Consider the following 14,664-nt stretch of genomic DNA (forward strand, 5'->3'; position numbering starts at 1 on the left):
GTAGTCTATGTTGCTGAAGCAATCTTGGCAAATCTGCTGGGCTGGTAATTCCACATGTTACCACAAAACCAGCGTGTAAACAGTAGTTATTAAAGAGCAATCGGCCACTTGGAGGTTAGCATTTATAACGCGAGACCTGGCACGCAACCTCTGGGATTTTCTTTTTCTTTTTTTTTTCAGATGCCGCGGGCCGTCAGGAGCACTGCCTAAGGCGGAGGTTCTACCGAGGAGCCGCGTGGTCTAGATCGTGCACCACTTCGGGCGAGAGGTGATGGTGTTTTTAACACGGATTTGCTTTATGTCGAGGCTCACCGAAGATATGTGCCATGTGCGTATGTCACGCAACCGCCGTCACGCAGATATTCGATATGGCGGTACTTTGCCGTTTTGTGCCTACTTAATGTTGATTAAAGTAAATATCGAGCTATTATAAAGGTTCCCTTTATTAAGGGAACTATTCTGTCGATGACGTTTGTTTAATACAATGGGTCATTTAGCTATAGTTTGTATTGTCGCTGAGTTTTTTCCGTCGAGACAATGGCCTAACTGCGACACCTATACAACATCATAACGCTTGGAAGTGACTCGCGGCCATACTTTTCCGTTATTTGCCTACGTAATGGTAAGGAACAAAGGCGTGGAAAGCCTGGAGAAGTTAAACGTTTGAGGTTCGCATTATGATAAATTCGTTTAACAGTGATTGAGCAATTGATGGCTAGTTTTGTTGTCAGAACAACTATTCTTTGGAACATATTGTGACGCTTCCATTCGTATTGTAACCGTCAGATTGTGTGCGAAGGCACTTCTATATACACGGAACCATAAAGCAGGCTTTCTTTTTGACGGGGCCATTAATCGCTGCAGTGGATGCCTAGATAAACGACTTCTCGATTCGTTTGTATTTAAACAGGAGCTCTTATAGTCAAACCAACTTTAAAGGCTTACAGCAACAATGTATGGTTTGGCTTGTTACTTTTAAAAGTAAAAGGTGAGAGTTAGCATGTATTATATTTCTTATACAGGCCATCGATTATTTTTAAAAGCTTTTTTGAATATCACAAATGAGGAAAAGCAAGTGAAGAATCATGTTTACAAATTCAGTCTCGGCAAAGACGAGTGATATGAGAATTCCCTAAACTGCACTTTTGGGTTACTAACGTGGGTAACTGTGACGTATGATTTACTGCTCTGAAACACAGCACGAATTGTAGAGCCGGACATCTACAAATTCATGGCAAGAATTCTAACAGTTTCCTTTGGGATGTAAGCATGTATACCCGATCTTATTTAATTAGGAATTTGAGCAATGCGATTCACGTAACTCCAATAGCACTTTCAGTTTATAGTTACCGACTTGATGTTGTATTTCGTCATTCTTTAATATTATTGGTGTTCGACTATTTTTATAACAATTTCGATTTACTTAATCGAGATTATTAATCATACAGTGAGTAGAATGAAGTTTGCCCTCCTAAACGTAACAGCTTCTGATTCTAGCACAACATTCAGTATCAAAGGAATCCACCTGCAGAAGATGTTGAGCCTTTTTTTTTTGTGACTCTTTCGCAGCTTCGAAATGCGTATTTTTGGCTTAAATCTTAGTAAACATTAGTAACCAACACATAATATATGCGTGCCGAGTCTTACGACGCACATGAATATTAGTGATGACATCGTAAGAAGGAATTTACAAAACATTTGCTGCAAAGAGTGAACATAGTTGATGTGTCACTTATGATCACACTGCCACGAAATGCCTACTCCTCTTTAAATAATTGCTCAATTTGTTCGTTGAGCGGAACCGGACGCCAATCATAGACACATTGCCGCAATATGATAAACTGCCGGCCCGCCGTAAAAACAACGCCCTTGTTGTGGTTATATGCACTGCTACCATAAAGGCATTAAATAAGTTCTTTCTCGATGCATCGCTGCGTATTGCAAACCCATATTGTGGCATGTTTTCTCACGTCATAAATCCGCTGTGTTTTGCGCTCTGCTCTGTCCAATGGCACTCAGGGAATGCGATAATTATTAGAATATCTAATGAAAGCACCACTTCCGATATATTTCCATAGGTTGCTTTAAGTGTCATCGGCTAATTTGGGTGTTGAAAAAGCAATAAAAATGCACATGAATACCCTTTAAACTAAGAGGTTCGAACACACTATGGTGCTTACGGTTGCACTTCAACTAATAAGGTCTATAATAGACGCATAACATGGCCCACGACACAAACGCTATGGCCGAGTTTGACCCCAAATATTTCTGTGCCAGACGTCCTTCAAAGCTTCGATAAGCAGGAACAAAAGGACCGAGTTGTTGCCCCGAAACCGGAAGCGACGTACACGGGGTGGAAGGGCGGAAGCATCGGTCTGCCGCAGAAGTCTATGGAACAAACCGACCCTTGTGGCCACCGGAAGTGGCGTCTAATCAAACTTCCGCTAGCCTCCCTTCTTTGTTCTCTCTCACTTACACGCTCGCGCGGGTTTGGTCGACCAGTGCGCGCTGTGACGCTGCGCCCGGCGCGCCAAATCATGCAACGCGACCTGGAGTGCGAGGAAGTGAATAATTGAGCCGTTTGCAAAGAGCCGCAACGCGACACGTTCGAACAACGCCGAGCGCGTCATTTTGTTTCGTTGTAAACTGAGCGCAGTGTAGTCGCGATCACAGAGTCAAGGTGGCGCTTCGATCTCCAGCGATATTCGCCTGCTGCACTCACTCCTGCAAGTTGCAGACGATACGACAAGCTTTTTTTCCTCCCTTCCCCTCCTCCCTCTACAGGCCTAGCGCCACGAAGGGCGGCGTTCTACGGAGGAAGCTGATACGCCGCACAGAAGGGGGATGGAGCGAAAAGAGCAAATGAGATAAAAGAAAAACGAACGAGATACGCTTATCGGAAGGCAGCAAACGGTTCCAAAGGTCCGTCGTCGTGCAAAACGATCTCCCCAGCGGCGCATTGTGGATTGCAGATTTTTGCTGTAGCAGCAGCGGTGCATAGCAGGCGACATCGAGCAGGCACCGGCGTTCGACGACGTCTGCCGCGCGAGAGGACGTAATGCTCTCGGATTTCGGGATCGCAGCAGCTGTGCGCGTCACCGCAAAATGACGTCCGCGTTCCCTGCTCTCCGGTGTTTTTGCTCATGATGGGGCGTATTCCAAAGCGGAGGAGGACGTTGCCCGTAGCGTCGCTGGCATGGACGGGATTGTATGCGTTTCTCTGGTGCTCTACGCTAGCGGTGAGTGGTGCTTGAACGAGTGTAACTATATTTGCCCGTACCATTATTATTCTATATCAGAGTTCAGTGAAGCGCTCTTTGAAGTTGAGCAGCCCCTGCAGCTTGACCATTTTCGCATACATGCAGACTTTGTAGAAGACTTTGTGGGCATACACTTATCGTCGTTTCTTGTAAAACTTACCTATAGCGTTCTACGTGGAAAACTATGCCCTTTTCATTACCGATTCATTACGGTGAAAGAGTTGTAAAGATCCAGTGTACAAAGGGTCTGGATCACTGATGGTCTAAATCTCCGTACACGTACGTGAAGAGAGAACTTACATGATGATGCCAAATTTGTGTCTGCAATGGCAGTTTATTTATGCGAACAGCATCAGTACCTGCCAATGAAGTAACAAAGTTATCATGGCAGACACTATATACCCTGAAACTCTAAATGGGATGTGTGCTATGAGAAACTTAACTAACAACTTTTCATGAAGGGAACGAATGTGCTGTCTGAAGCGCAATGCGTGAGTTGTCCATGCGTTCCATAATTGTCTTGACTCATTTAAGCGTTGATATTTTGCATCCTGGTAACATCACTCTTAATCAACATTGAAGTACTTGAAGATGTAGGGACAGCTATGAACTAGTCAGCAGTTGTGGTCTCGTTACTATTCTTTTTGTGAGGTTCAGTTATTGTTCGCAGAAACTGTGGTGCTTAATTTTCAGCACAAAATTATTCTAAAATAATCAGGTCCTTGGACAAGGCTTCCTAGGATAAAGTGATAACAAATCCGGCATTCATTGATTTTAGTACCGCATTTATCAGTGAGAAAATGTACAGGCATGAGTAATGCGTCCACGAAGTGAGATAGGTCAGGTGGCGCAAAGATTACGCAATCCCTAATCGCAATTATCTGTGCTGTCGTCATGAATTCTTTTTGCTCCTATGCTGCAAGAGCACAGCTGCGTTTCGTCGTTAATTTGAGTCAAAGCAAGCGACTGCTTACCTTTAACTGTAAGAACGCCCCGATGATATGTGCCAACCCCTTACCTGTATGTCCGGCAAAAATCAGTGCATATCGTAAAAACACACACTGAAGAGTCACATTGAAACGAACTCATTGTGGTTTAATGATTTCAGAGAAACTTGCACTGTCTGCTTGAATGCAGATGTGCGCATGGCTGCCGACTTTATCATTTTTTTGTGCTCATAGCAAAACGAAACTTTACAAAAAACAAGTAAAAACATTCGGCACATGATTACATTCGACATCTTAATTTACTCCAAGTTCATTCGTACAGGAAAAATGTCGCCTACCATATTACAGAAGTAGGAATACCAGAATGTACCCTGGAAACCATTTCATTGAGAACAAATAGCGCTTTAGTTTACATTCTTGAGTAAAAAGGTATGCGTTTCATGTTTTAAGTATAGTTGACACTGCAATGCTTTTTCTCGTGTTACCGAAAAATTTGGTCAGTTGAACGAAAATAATAGCCTTTACTGCTTTGGCGGGCTACTCGATTGTGACGCTCTGTAGCTGTATAATTTTTTCTTTTTCCTGGTAGCTCTGCGTTACTACTGCTAAATTTTCTGTAGCTTGTTGTCATGACGGCTTTCATTGCTATTTTACTTTATTCCGCCATCTGCTACTTTCTTTATTTTTTCATGAACTCATCGATGACTTTACTATGAGCAGGTACGCTTTTACTTGAAAACTGGCTTTCCCAATTTTCTTTTTATCATTTGTCTAAGGAGCATCTGTGGACCTTCTTTTTGTAATATTGCCTACGTTACTGAATATTCACTACTACCTCATCCCACAGAACTAAGTAGAAGATAAATTTCACAGCAGACCATTCAAGATAAAAACGAACGAACGCTGGCTCTCCGAGAAAAACCCTAAATATACTTCTTTTTCGTTAACGGTCAAAAGGGCAGTACGATGCAATATTTTAGTCAGCGTAAGCGCCGTAAAGTAACGTATTCCTTAACCACTATATAAAGTAACGCATATTGAACCAGAAGAGTGAGTTGCTAGAGAAACCATGATAACGAGCATGGCGCATAGCTAAAGATGTGCGCATTGAACTGATATCGTCATCATATGCGGAATCTGACTACCTGGCCGTTTCTCATTTCCGGTGCGATTATTGATCACAAGAGGTGAGAGCAGATGAACGGATATTTTCTCTAACGGCACATTTTATCTGTCCACAACTGCGACAATGTCTTTAGCATTGGCCAACGGAAATTGATTGTGGTACCTTGGTGTAACAATGGACTAGCACTGACACCACGAAGAAATTCTGCGCATTGCATTCTTATTCAATAGTCTGCAAAAACGTGTTGTGTTTTCCACATCGCGTTGCGATGTTCGCAAAATAAAGTTAAGATATAGTTGAGCATATTAGAAGCGCAAATATAAGCTATTGAAGAGACTATAAACATGCATGGAGTGCAAATGTCTCCAGGCTACGCTAGCGTCGTTCTTTCTAATTGCGCATGTATTGTTTTTTATACGTTTGCACGTTTAAAGAAAAATAAAGAAGCACTCTGGTTCCTAGCCTTGGCATTGTGTGTGCTCTTGTGTTTGCAAATGTGTGTGTGTGTGTGTGTGTGTGTGTGTGTGTGTGTGTGTGTGTGTGTGTGTGTGTGTGTGTGTGTGTGTGTGTGTGTGTGTGTGTGTGTGTGTGTGTGTGTGTCTGTGTGTGTGTGTGTGTGTGTGTGTGTGTGTTTGTGTGTGTGTGTGTGTGCGTGCGTGCGTGCGTGTCCGTATTTGTGCGCCATGCGTTTTGCATGGATTTATTCATGCGCGTGCGGAAATGTTTTTTGTGTGTATCTGTGCGTCGATTTGCACCACTACCGTTGTTATAAAGCATGTTTCACCCACCGCGGGTAAAGACAATCCTTGTGATGTGTGTACTTGTGCGTTTTCTAAATGTTTCTTGCAAGACTGGCTCGCGACGGCTCCGCGAAACCAAGGCCAACGACTTGTTCCGCGCAGAAGAGAAAATGCATGTATGTGAGTCAGTTGCGTCGCTTCCGTTCAGCCGGGAAGCGAAGCGTCAATCGTGTAAGCGGGAACTTTTCTGTCGCAGCGACGTTTTGAAATGAAGCCGGATGTTGCGGCGACTTGATATGTCGAACGTCTTGGGCAAGCACGCCGCGTCTGGATGTTCAAGTCATGTACAGCAGAAAAACGTAGCATCTACGCTGGTTCAAACACCGCGATCGGTTAAAATTTCTATTGGAAATGCGATGATGCTTCTGTTTAGCACACTCTTTTTGTTCCTTTATGATACCAAAGGCAAAAATAAAACATTTACTAGCGGTGCTTGGTGGAAGAATTATAAAAATCGAGTGCCTATCCACAAACTGGGTCGCAATTGAAAAGAGGATTCCAGTTTTTCTAGAACATAGTGGCGTTGTATACATTCGACATGCAGGGCTTCAACCCACCTTAACGCGAAGGGGTTCCTGTAGAACGGCTTAGAATATGCAGAGCTTGACGTGGTGACGCTGCGTATTCCTTGCTTGCGATACACTGGGCTGGGGCAGCTCTACATTATGAATCCTCGATCTGTGAATTCGAACTTTTTGGGCCTACAAACATCTGTGTCTCTAGAATAATTTCGTGGGACTTCAAAGCATTATATACCCAGACAGACAGAGGGAAAATGCAGGCCGGTTAACCACACGCAAATTTTTGGTCTGGCATAATGCACGTGGGTGAGGAAAGCGGACGTTAGAAAGTTGGCAGGAGAAAGAGTACAAAACACAATTCCAAAAAAAGTATGTGCTATAGACGTTAGGCGAGTACGAAGAATAAAAAAAAATTACGAAAAGGTTTCAAAAATTGTTTTTCAAAAATTGTTTCGAAGTAATCTCTATGTGCTAATGTTTCGCTTCATCACTTAGGCCTTATTTTACCGGTATACTGTCTTGGATGACGAACTATAATATATTCTGGCGAGAGTCCCCACGGCTTTAATTGTTAAAATAATCATAAATACGCATCGCATAAACAACGTAAAAATATCAGTAATGCTTAAGAAGTTCAGTTTCGTGCTGTAGTGCCCTTTTAGCGTAATCCTAGGCGTGACTTGTTTAAAAGTTAAGGGGAAAATTTTCTAAGGGATGAGCTTTATTTTTCGTAACCATAATGTGTTGAACTGTTATTTCAGAGTCCTAAAGCAGAGATGAGCTCTTATCTTATGCACGGCCTTATACACGTATGGCTCTCAGGGGACTCTTCAATAGCACCATAGCGCAAGGTTGTATACCCGCGCAATAACAACTTTTATATGGTACAATATTCATACGCCCCAATTGTTGCCCTCGCTATCTATCCTATGGCCCTGTGCAAAACAATGAGGCTTGCTCGCGCCTTGCACTCACGCAAGTGCATACGAACTTATTCGTCCGTCATTCGTGCACGGCTTACTGGAATTTATCTAAGCTGCACTGAGATTGTCTTACTCTAATTTAGTGAACGAAGTATTGAAAAGGAGAAACGGTAATATCGTCCGCTTATTAACACACGCTGTATTTCCATACACACGGAAAAAAGAAACACAATGACAAAGAAAAACGAGCTCGAGCTTAGTGAAATCATCTGTGTGTGTCGTACCTTCGTATTCGTGTTTATGACACTGGTAAGGTTACCGAATATACTTGAGCAGCTTAAATACCCCATTTTATCTTCCCCGCTAAAGCGAAGTGAAGCTCACCGTTGTGCTTCAGCATAGGCCAATGTTTCATACCATTAGTTAGTAACATGGCAACCTTCACGAAGGGGCGCTGCTATATTTGTCGTCGCTAGCACAAATATGATTGGAGGAAATGTGTTTGGTACAGTTACATTGAGCACAATTATGGTGCGCATTTCTCAAAGGTACCGTGAGACAGCATCGCACTGCTCCGTAAAAGAAGAATAACGCTAAGAAATGGCAGGTATCTGTTGCCGATACAAAAAACAAACTACAGGTTTCCGGTCTCCTAGCTTTCCTAGCTTTGCCGCAGTATCCGGAATGATTCAAGGAAACACAAGACTACATTAGGGACTTCCTTCAGTCACCATATGCATAACACAATCAGAACGTTAAGTTCAGCGCACGAAGTTACCACGCATCTGTCTGGGTTACTCCTAGATACGTGTAAAAATAAACACAAAGCGAATCCAGAAACGCTGAATTCATCGATGGTGTTTCAAACCAGCCTAAAGTGGACTTATCCGTGAAATGATACGCTAACTTCAGCGAATTCTCTGAGGACGGGGCATCAAAACTCAGTTCCTGTGGCACGAACGTCATCTACAGTTTCATATTTATGTTTTTTAGAACGCTGTCCTAAATCCGACACGCTGCGAATTGTAGGGTTCGTATCACGCGTATTGTTGAGGAGCATAAAGCATTCCGCAAGATATACGTGCAAAGGATGTACATTATCAACAATCCTCGTGTACGGGAGGCTGAATGACTCAACCCGATAAAGGACAAATACGTCGGCTGTAGCAGGATCACTTGTCTCTCGCATTCTACTCCATGGGAATGAACGATCGATAAATGCGATTACATTGTTTTTGAAGCACGTTAATGTGGGTATCACACCTTCTATGGGGATTGGCCAATTTCCTGACATTTAATCATTTTTTTTCACACGGAATATGCAAGTAAAGCTTGAAAATTATTTCAGCCACTTTTCCCTATAAAAGTTGTTTCACAAAGTAGCGAATAGGCCCAGTTCTGTTTTTCGTCTATTTAAAGTATCTTTCTGAAGTGCAAATCGAATATATCCAAGTACACATTACAGATAATGCATTTCTACCACTGACACTGATCGTATGAGAAGGTTCACGTTTTACTCTTGGCGTTTAATTATTCGTTTATATATAACTGTGCATATCTTATAAAACGCAACGTTGGATTGCATCCGCCGTGACTGCCTAGTCACTGTGAACTTGCATTTCTAAGCACGAGGTCACGGGAAATGCAAAGACGTCCGTGTACCTTGCATTGCGAACACGTTGAAAAAACCCATGTGGTCAAAATAATTCCGCAGTCCCCAATTATGGCGTGTCTCATAATAAGATCGTGGTTTTGTCATGTAGAACCGAAGGATTTACTTGAACGTTGTATGGCAGAACAAGCCATAAGCATCTCATAAAATCCGATGCTTTTGGTGTCGGATTTTATCGCCATTTCTAGAAGGCCTCGTGTGCTCACCAGATTTTCAGCTTCCAACTCGTCACAAGATGCAGAAATGAACACTTATTGGACATGACCAAGTGGAGTAATTTAGGCTTGTCTTTTTTGCACATAGTGACCGACATGTATTACTTATTTCTAATCAGAAATAATATAGTAGTGAAAATGCCACCAGTTCGATAATACAGCTGTTCTTTTTAGCTTCGCTATTCCCATAGTAAAAAGAAAGCAAGTGTAAATTCTTGCACTAGGTAGTACTTAAACGAAATGGAAGGACACTTATGGACACTAACCTGCGTATTCAGAAATGCCACCTAATTTGAAGCTCATGCTTGACTTGATATAAATGACGCCTGGTGCAAAAGTGCCGAAGGCGCTCATAGTGTTTCTTTCAGTGCGTTGACGACAGGCGTCGTTTAAGTCAAATCAAGCAAGGGCTTCAAATTAAGATGCGTTTCTGAGTGCGGGGGTAAGAGTGCTAGTCCTCCTCGAATAGTTTCATTTGAAAGAATGTCGGCATATAATGGAGGTGCACAACTTGGAATGGAAATATTAGTTTGAGTAACATTCGTTGTTTCAGGACTAACACTTTAATTCATGTTATTATTGGTGAGTGTCAATCCCCAAAGCAGCAAAGGAGATAATTGAGGCGCTGTAGTAGAGGGTCCGCATGAATTTTGACCCCCTTATATTTTTTGAACACGTGCACGTTTGGCTGAGCGAACAAGCGTTCTTTTTTGCCCTTCCGTCCGAGCAGTATTGCGACCGGCCACCACCTCTAACACTTGAAAACACCATGCCGTAGCTTCGGCGAGGTCACAGACGGGGATTTACATGATGGGGCCATGTCACAAAATTCTTCAGCTTGAGTTCGCATTTCCCGCTAAACGCTACGCGCAACAGATAGACCTGGCAATCATTGAGCGCATAGGGTGCAGTGGAAATTTCGTAATATTTCTTTCGCACGATTGAAAAAAATATATAAGGCACAATGAACCGGTGACGTAAAATGCAACAGCCTGTCGAGCAAGGATACCTGCGCGCATATGGTTCCGGAATGTTTCGAAGCCTACGAGGCAGTGGTGTCCTGTCAGCACATTCGTCGGCATCGCACAAGTGTGCAAAATTGGAGGTCTCTGTAGTCACAAGAAGACTGGAGTCAATTATTTCAAATAGAAATTTTGGGTTAAAATGAGCGCCGAGAGCCTATTTTCTGGTTGGTGTGTAACCGAGTTGGACCCACTACAATAATTTACACAGATAAATTGAGAATAAATAGATGACCGTGTCGTGGCACCTTTAGGAAAACAGGTACATGGGCTGTGCGTGCGTGGTGTTGAGAATGACCCATGTTGTTTTGTATGCTCACACCTAGGCGTGTTTCGCAAGGCTTATGGAGTTCCTGTGAGCTCATAACATCGCACGGTGTCTACGCTCACGTTGGGTTTACGACCACCTACCGCGTATCTCAGCAGTAACAGCCATTCCTTCCGTTTGTTCCGCCGACTCCCGTTTCGTGCCTAGGAAATCCTGCCGCCGGGTTAGTGACCTTGTGTCCCTGTTGCCAGCTCGCAGCTGTAGTACGTTCAAGTACGTTCAATTGCATTTCTTGTCCATTGTAGATTGTTAGCCGTCTTACGCGGACCAGTTCCCATACGGTGTTTCTTCGTGCACAGAATTGGGGAACAAAAAGTAAGACGCACAGCTCTACATGCTTCAGCCGTGTGACGTGCCCATTGCGACAACATTATGAGATTGTATCAATCTAATATTTTTTATGGACATTTGCATGAGACTTCTTCCATGTCATGATTATAGGTCAGTTATTCGTGCGTGACAGACAACCGCTGCTGCATACCTTCTACTCTCAAACCAACGACGGCTCAATTTTCATTTCTGTGATGCAGCCCCATTAGAATGTAGATAAGGCGCCGAAGCAGCTACAGTGAATATCACGTCGAAGTTTTTGGTTTGAAAGGTTTTGCAATTCGGGGGTCCATTTTCCTTTTCGTTTTAAAATCGTCGGTGGGTTTTGGTACCGAACGACGTGGTCGTGATGCGTGGTAGCCATTACTTGTGTGTCTTAAAGGCTACAGAAGTCCGCTACCACTGGAGTTGTTCTAAAACAGCTGTGCTAACACGTTGACGGCCAGGATTAATATTGAATTCCCATAGGATCATACCACTGCACAATCAGAGAAACAACAGCAATCTTGTCGGCCTTATATTCTGCAGGGAAAAGGTAACTTCTTGTACGCAACTGTGGTATACATTGCAGTCATCTCTCGGGAAAAATACTTCATCAGCGTTAAACGGGCCGAAAGGGGGTTAATCGAGGAGCCCGATTTCCGTTAATGATATCATAAGGCAACATTTATGCCATCAGGCAGCATGTGGAATTATTGACCTGTTGCCTTCACCTACCAAGATCACGTACACGTAACGCCTGCAGCAGAAAGGATGTTCCACATCCGCTGCCATGGTTTGTGAGTGGTGGCGCTGGCTAACACACCCAGGATTAGTTCTAGCAGTACAAACATAGATACCCAAGCAAATGCATGGTAAAACTGCGCCGCGGTGGCTCAATTAGTGCAGCATCGCACGCGTAATGCCAAGACGTGGGATCTTTATCCACTAGCAGCAAGTTGTTTTATTATACACTTTCATTTCTTTTCATTTATCATTTTTTTATTTCAATTAGTAAGCACAAGCCATTTCCCCTATGTTGTCCTTGGTGTCAGTGTTCGTTGGCTTCTTATGATTTCCTCAGCATTAGACACTTATAACAGCCTGAATACCGAATGAAGGCCTGCAGATTATTAGTTTGCTATGAAGTTGCATACGTTTTCACTACAGCGCAAAGGAAGCGTTCTTATTTTGACAACCTTAAACCTTAAGGAAAATTCATGGAGAAAAATCAAGAGATCACATTAGACACCCTATTTTGGCCCAGCTACATAGGGTTCCCTTCACGCGCACGCAATATATTCTAACGTCATAATAGTTATCTTATAGCTTGCGGCTATAGCCCCATGGCGTCTGCGAAAGACGACCAAGTGAAGCTCATACATACAGACGAGGGCAGACAATCGGACGCGCGGACAGGCAGTTAGCGCCCGAACGTGGTGTAATACAGAGGCGGCTGTTCGCTTTTCTGCCTGCTGTCCTTCTCTAGATGCCTCAGCTGGCCGTCTGGCTCCGAACCCAAAACACTGAGTCTAGTCTATAACATGAACTGGGTACTGCCGCTCCCTCTCTGTTACCGTGTGTGATTGTGTCGTGATCTACTGACAGTTATTGCCACACCCACATCATCAAACAAGAATGAGTATCACCTTCTTCTGCCCTAACTGCGCAACTGAATTTATATAATCAATAAAGAGGGGCCTGAAGCGTCTCGCAAGCCTAAGAGCGCTAAAGTATGCGCTCTTATTCACATTGTCCTACCCCTATAGCCTACCCTCAACATAGAGGTCTGCAGACAATCCCACAGGAAAGCTTATTTATACATTGTTGCGTCAACATTTCGTGTCGTCCGCTCTCAAAAATAATAAGCTTTGTGAATGGGGTATAGAGTTTAGCTATTCATCAACATTGTTTTATGTATGTAGCGTATCTACCATAAGACCTTCCTTGTGCAAATTATTTGGAGGCTCTTAAATAGCGGCCGTAGAAGGAACGTGTCAGAATGGAAGTTTTATTTGAAAAACAAGAAGGCTCGTTTTCTTCAGGACTAAGACAGGCGCGCCACGTCGAAACACTTGCTCCAGCTTAAAACATTCCTTCCCTGACCCATGTTGAACGCTTTAAACCAGCATATTTCTGTGAAATTCCGCTTTCTTAGGCAGTTTCGCATAGCTTTAAGTGAGTCATTTCCTCGGACACGAACGAGGCAGCGAAAGCTGAGTAAACATTGAAGCCAATTTCAATGCGGGTTTACGAATAGCGTACCTCCTCGGAAAGCGTTAGAACGAAAGCTAATTATATCTGTTTACTTTGAAGTGTTACGCACACCGAAGAGGCAGACTAAAGCGCATGATAATTAGGCGCACATGCGGGCATGACGGGCTTGTGCTCAGCTCTGCTCAAAGGTATCGTAACCGCTACTTTTTAAACGAGCTTCGTGCAGCTGGGGCATGCGTACATTGCCATACCACCACTGTCACCATAACTCGAAACCCAACCGAGGCATTTTTTCTGTACGTCGTGCGACAAACAGAAAACAGTCAGTACGATCACAATGCGTGGAATTTCTGATGCCCCAGGCTTTTCCGTCCGCTTAGAGGGACCTTGAAATAATGGAAACACAAATCAAAGTGCAAAGCGAATACCCATCTCCAAATATCACGCAGAGGAGGAAAACACAGCGCGCCGTATCCCGCGTGGTATTACTAGGAGAACGCATGGCGTGTGTATAGACGTGCCCTTCTTTGTCTCGCAAATATCGGTGAGAAATTCAAAGGCAGGTAAAGGCATCGCATTGTATACCTAGGGAATAATTGTACTGGGCCGAAAATGATGATAAATCTGCACCCGTGAAACAACGTATGGTAATACGTAGCAAATTGCGAAACATTCGGCAATAAGTGGTTAGGTTTAAAACATTTTTTACCCGCTTATGTCACAGTCCCGCTTCGCTCGCTCATCACATGTCAACGCAACTCACAGGGCCTGAAAAGAAAGTGTACTTTCTTTCGTGACTGATGTGTATGTTCTTATACGTACAAGTCGCATATAGGAACGATATTCAACTTAGGTGATTCATTGTAAATTCATAATAACGTACAATCAATGTTGAATAAATAGCTGTGGTTTTCGGCTGCACAGAACGAGGTAGCATGTTTTACACTCGGCTACAGCGGCCATATTTCGATGGGGGTTAAATGCGAAAATTGTCGTGGACTTATAATTATGGGCTCTTTTAGGACCCCCCCTCCCCCCCGCCGCATTGCCCCTTGGTGGTCAAAATAATCCAAGGCCTTCCGTTATGATATTCCTCATAGCTCACTGTGCAGTTTCGGAATGTTAAACACGACGAGTTCACTTGACAAAAAACTAAAAAACTTTCCTGATATTAAGGTCCCCATATTTCAGTGACATGTTGTGGTCGCAATGTAGCTTTGGGGTCATTTGCTTCACAATTCTCAGACACCTAAACTGTGCTGAAGACCTTGTGTGATTGTTTTCTGGACTAACAGTGAGTGACTGGCCATTCATATTATAATTA

The 14,664-nt window shown here is 43.4% G+C and overlaps 1 protein-coding gene across 5 annotated transcripts in view; it reads left to right on the top strand.

The window, feature by feature from the left end:
- The first annotated feature begins 2,539 nt into the window (after positions 1–2,539).
- Positions 2,540–14,664, top strand: part of LOC142564658 (receptor-type tyrosine-protein phosphatase H-like) — a 125,211-nt gene continuing 113,086 nt past the window's right edge. For 2 of the 5 annotated variants that reach the window (XM_075675752.1, XM_075675753.1), the window contains exon 1: positions 2,540–3,239. In XM_075675752.1, coding sequence (XP_075531867.1) covers positions 3,144–3,239 — 96 coding nt within the window. In that variant the 5' untranslated portion in view covers positions 2,540–3,143. The remainder of the gene's footprint in view (positions 3,240–14,664) is intronic. The other 3 variants (XM_075675749.1, XM_075675751.1, XM_075675750.1) reach the window with 2 other exon arrangements.

This window comes from Dermacentor variabilis, chromosome 11 (genome assembly GCF_050947875.1).
Source record: "Dermacentor variabilis isolate Ectoservices chromosome 11, ASM5094787v1, whole genome shotgun sequence".
NCBI lineage: Eukaryota > Metazoa > Arthropoda > Arachnida > Ixodida > Ixodidae > Dermacentor > Dermacentor variabilis.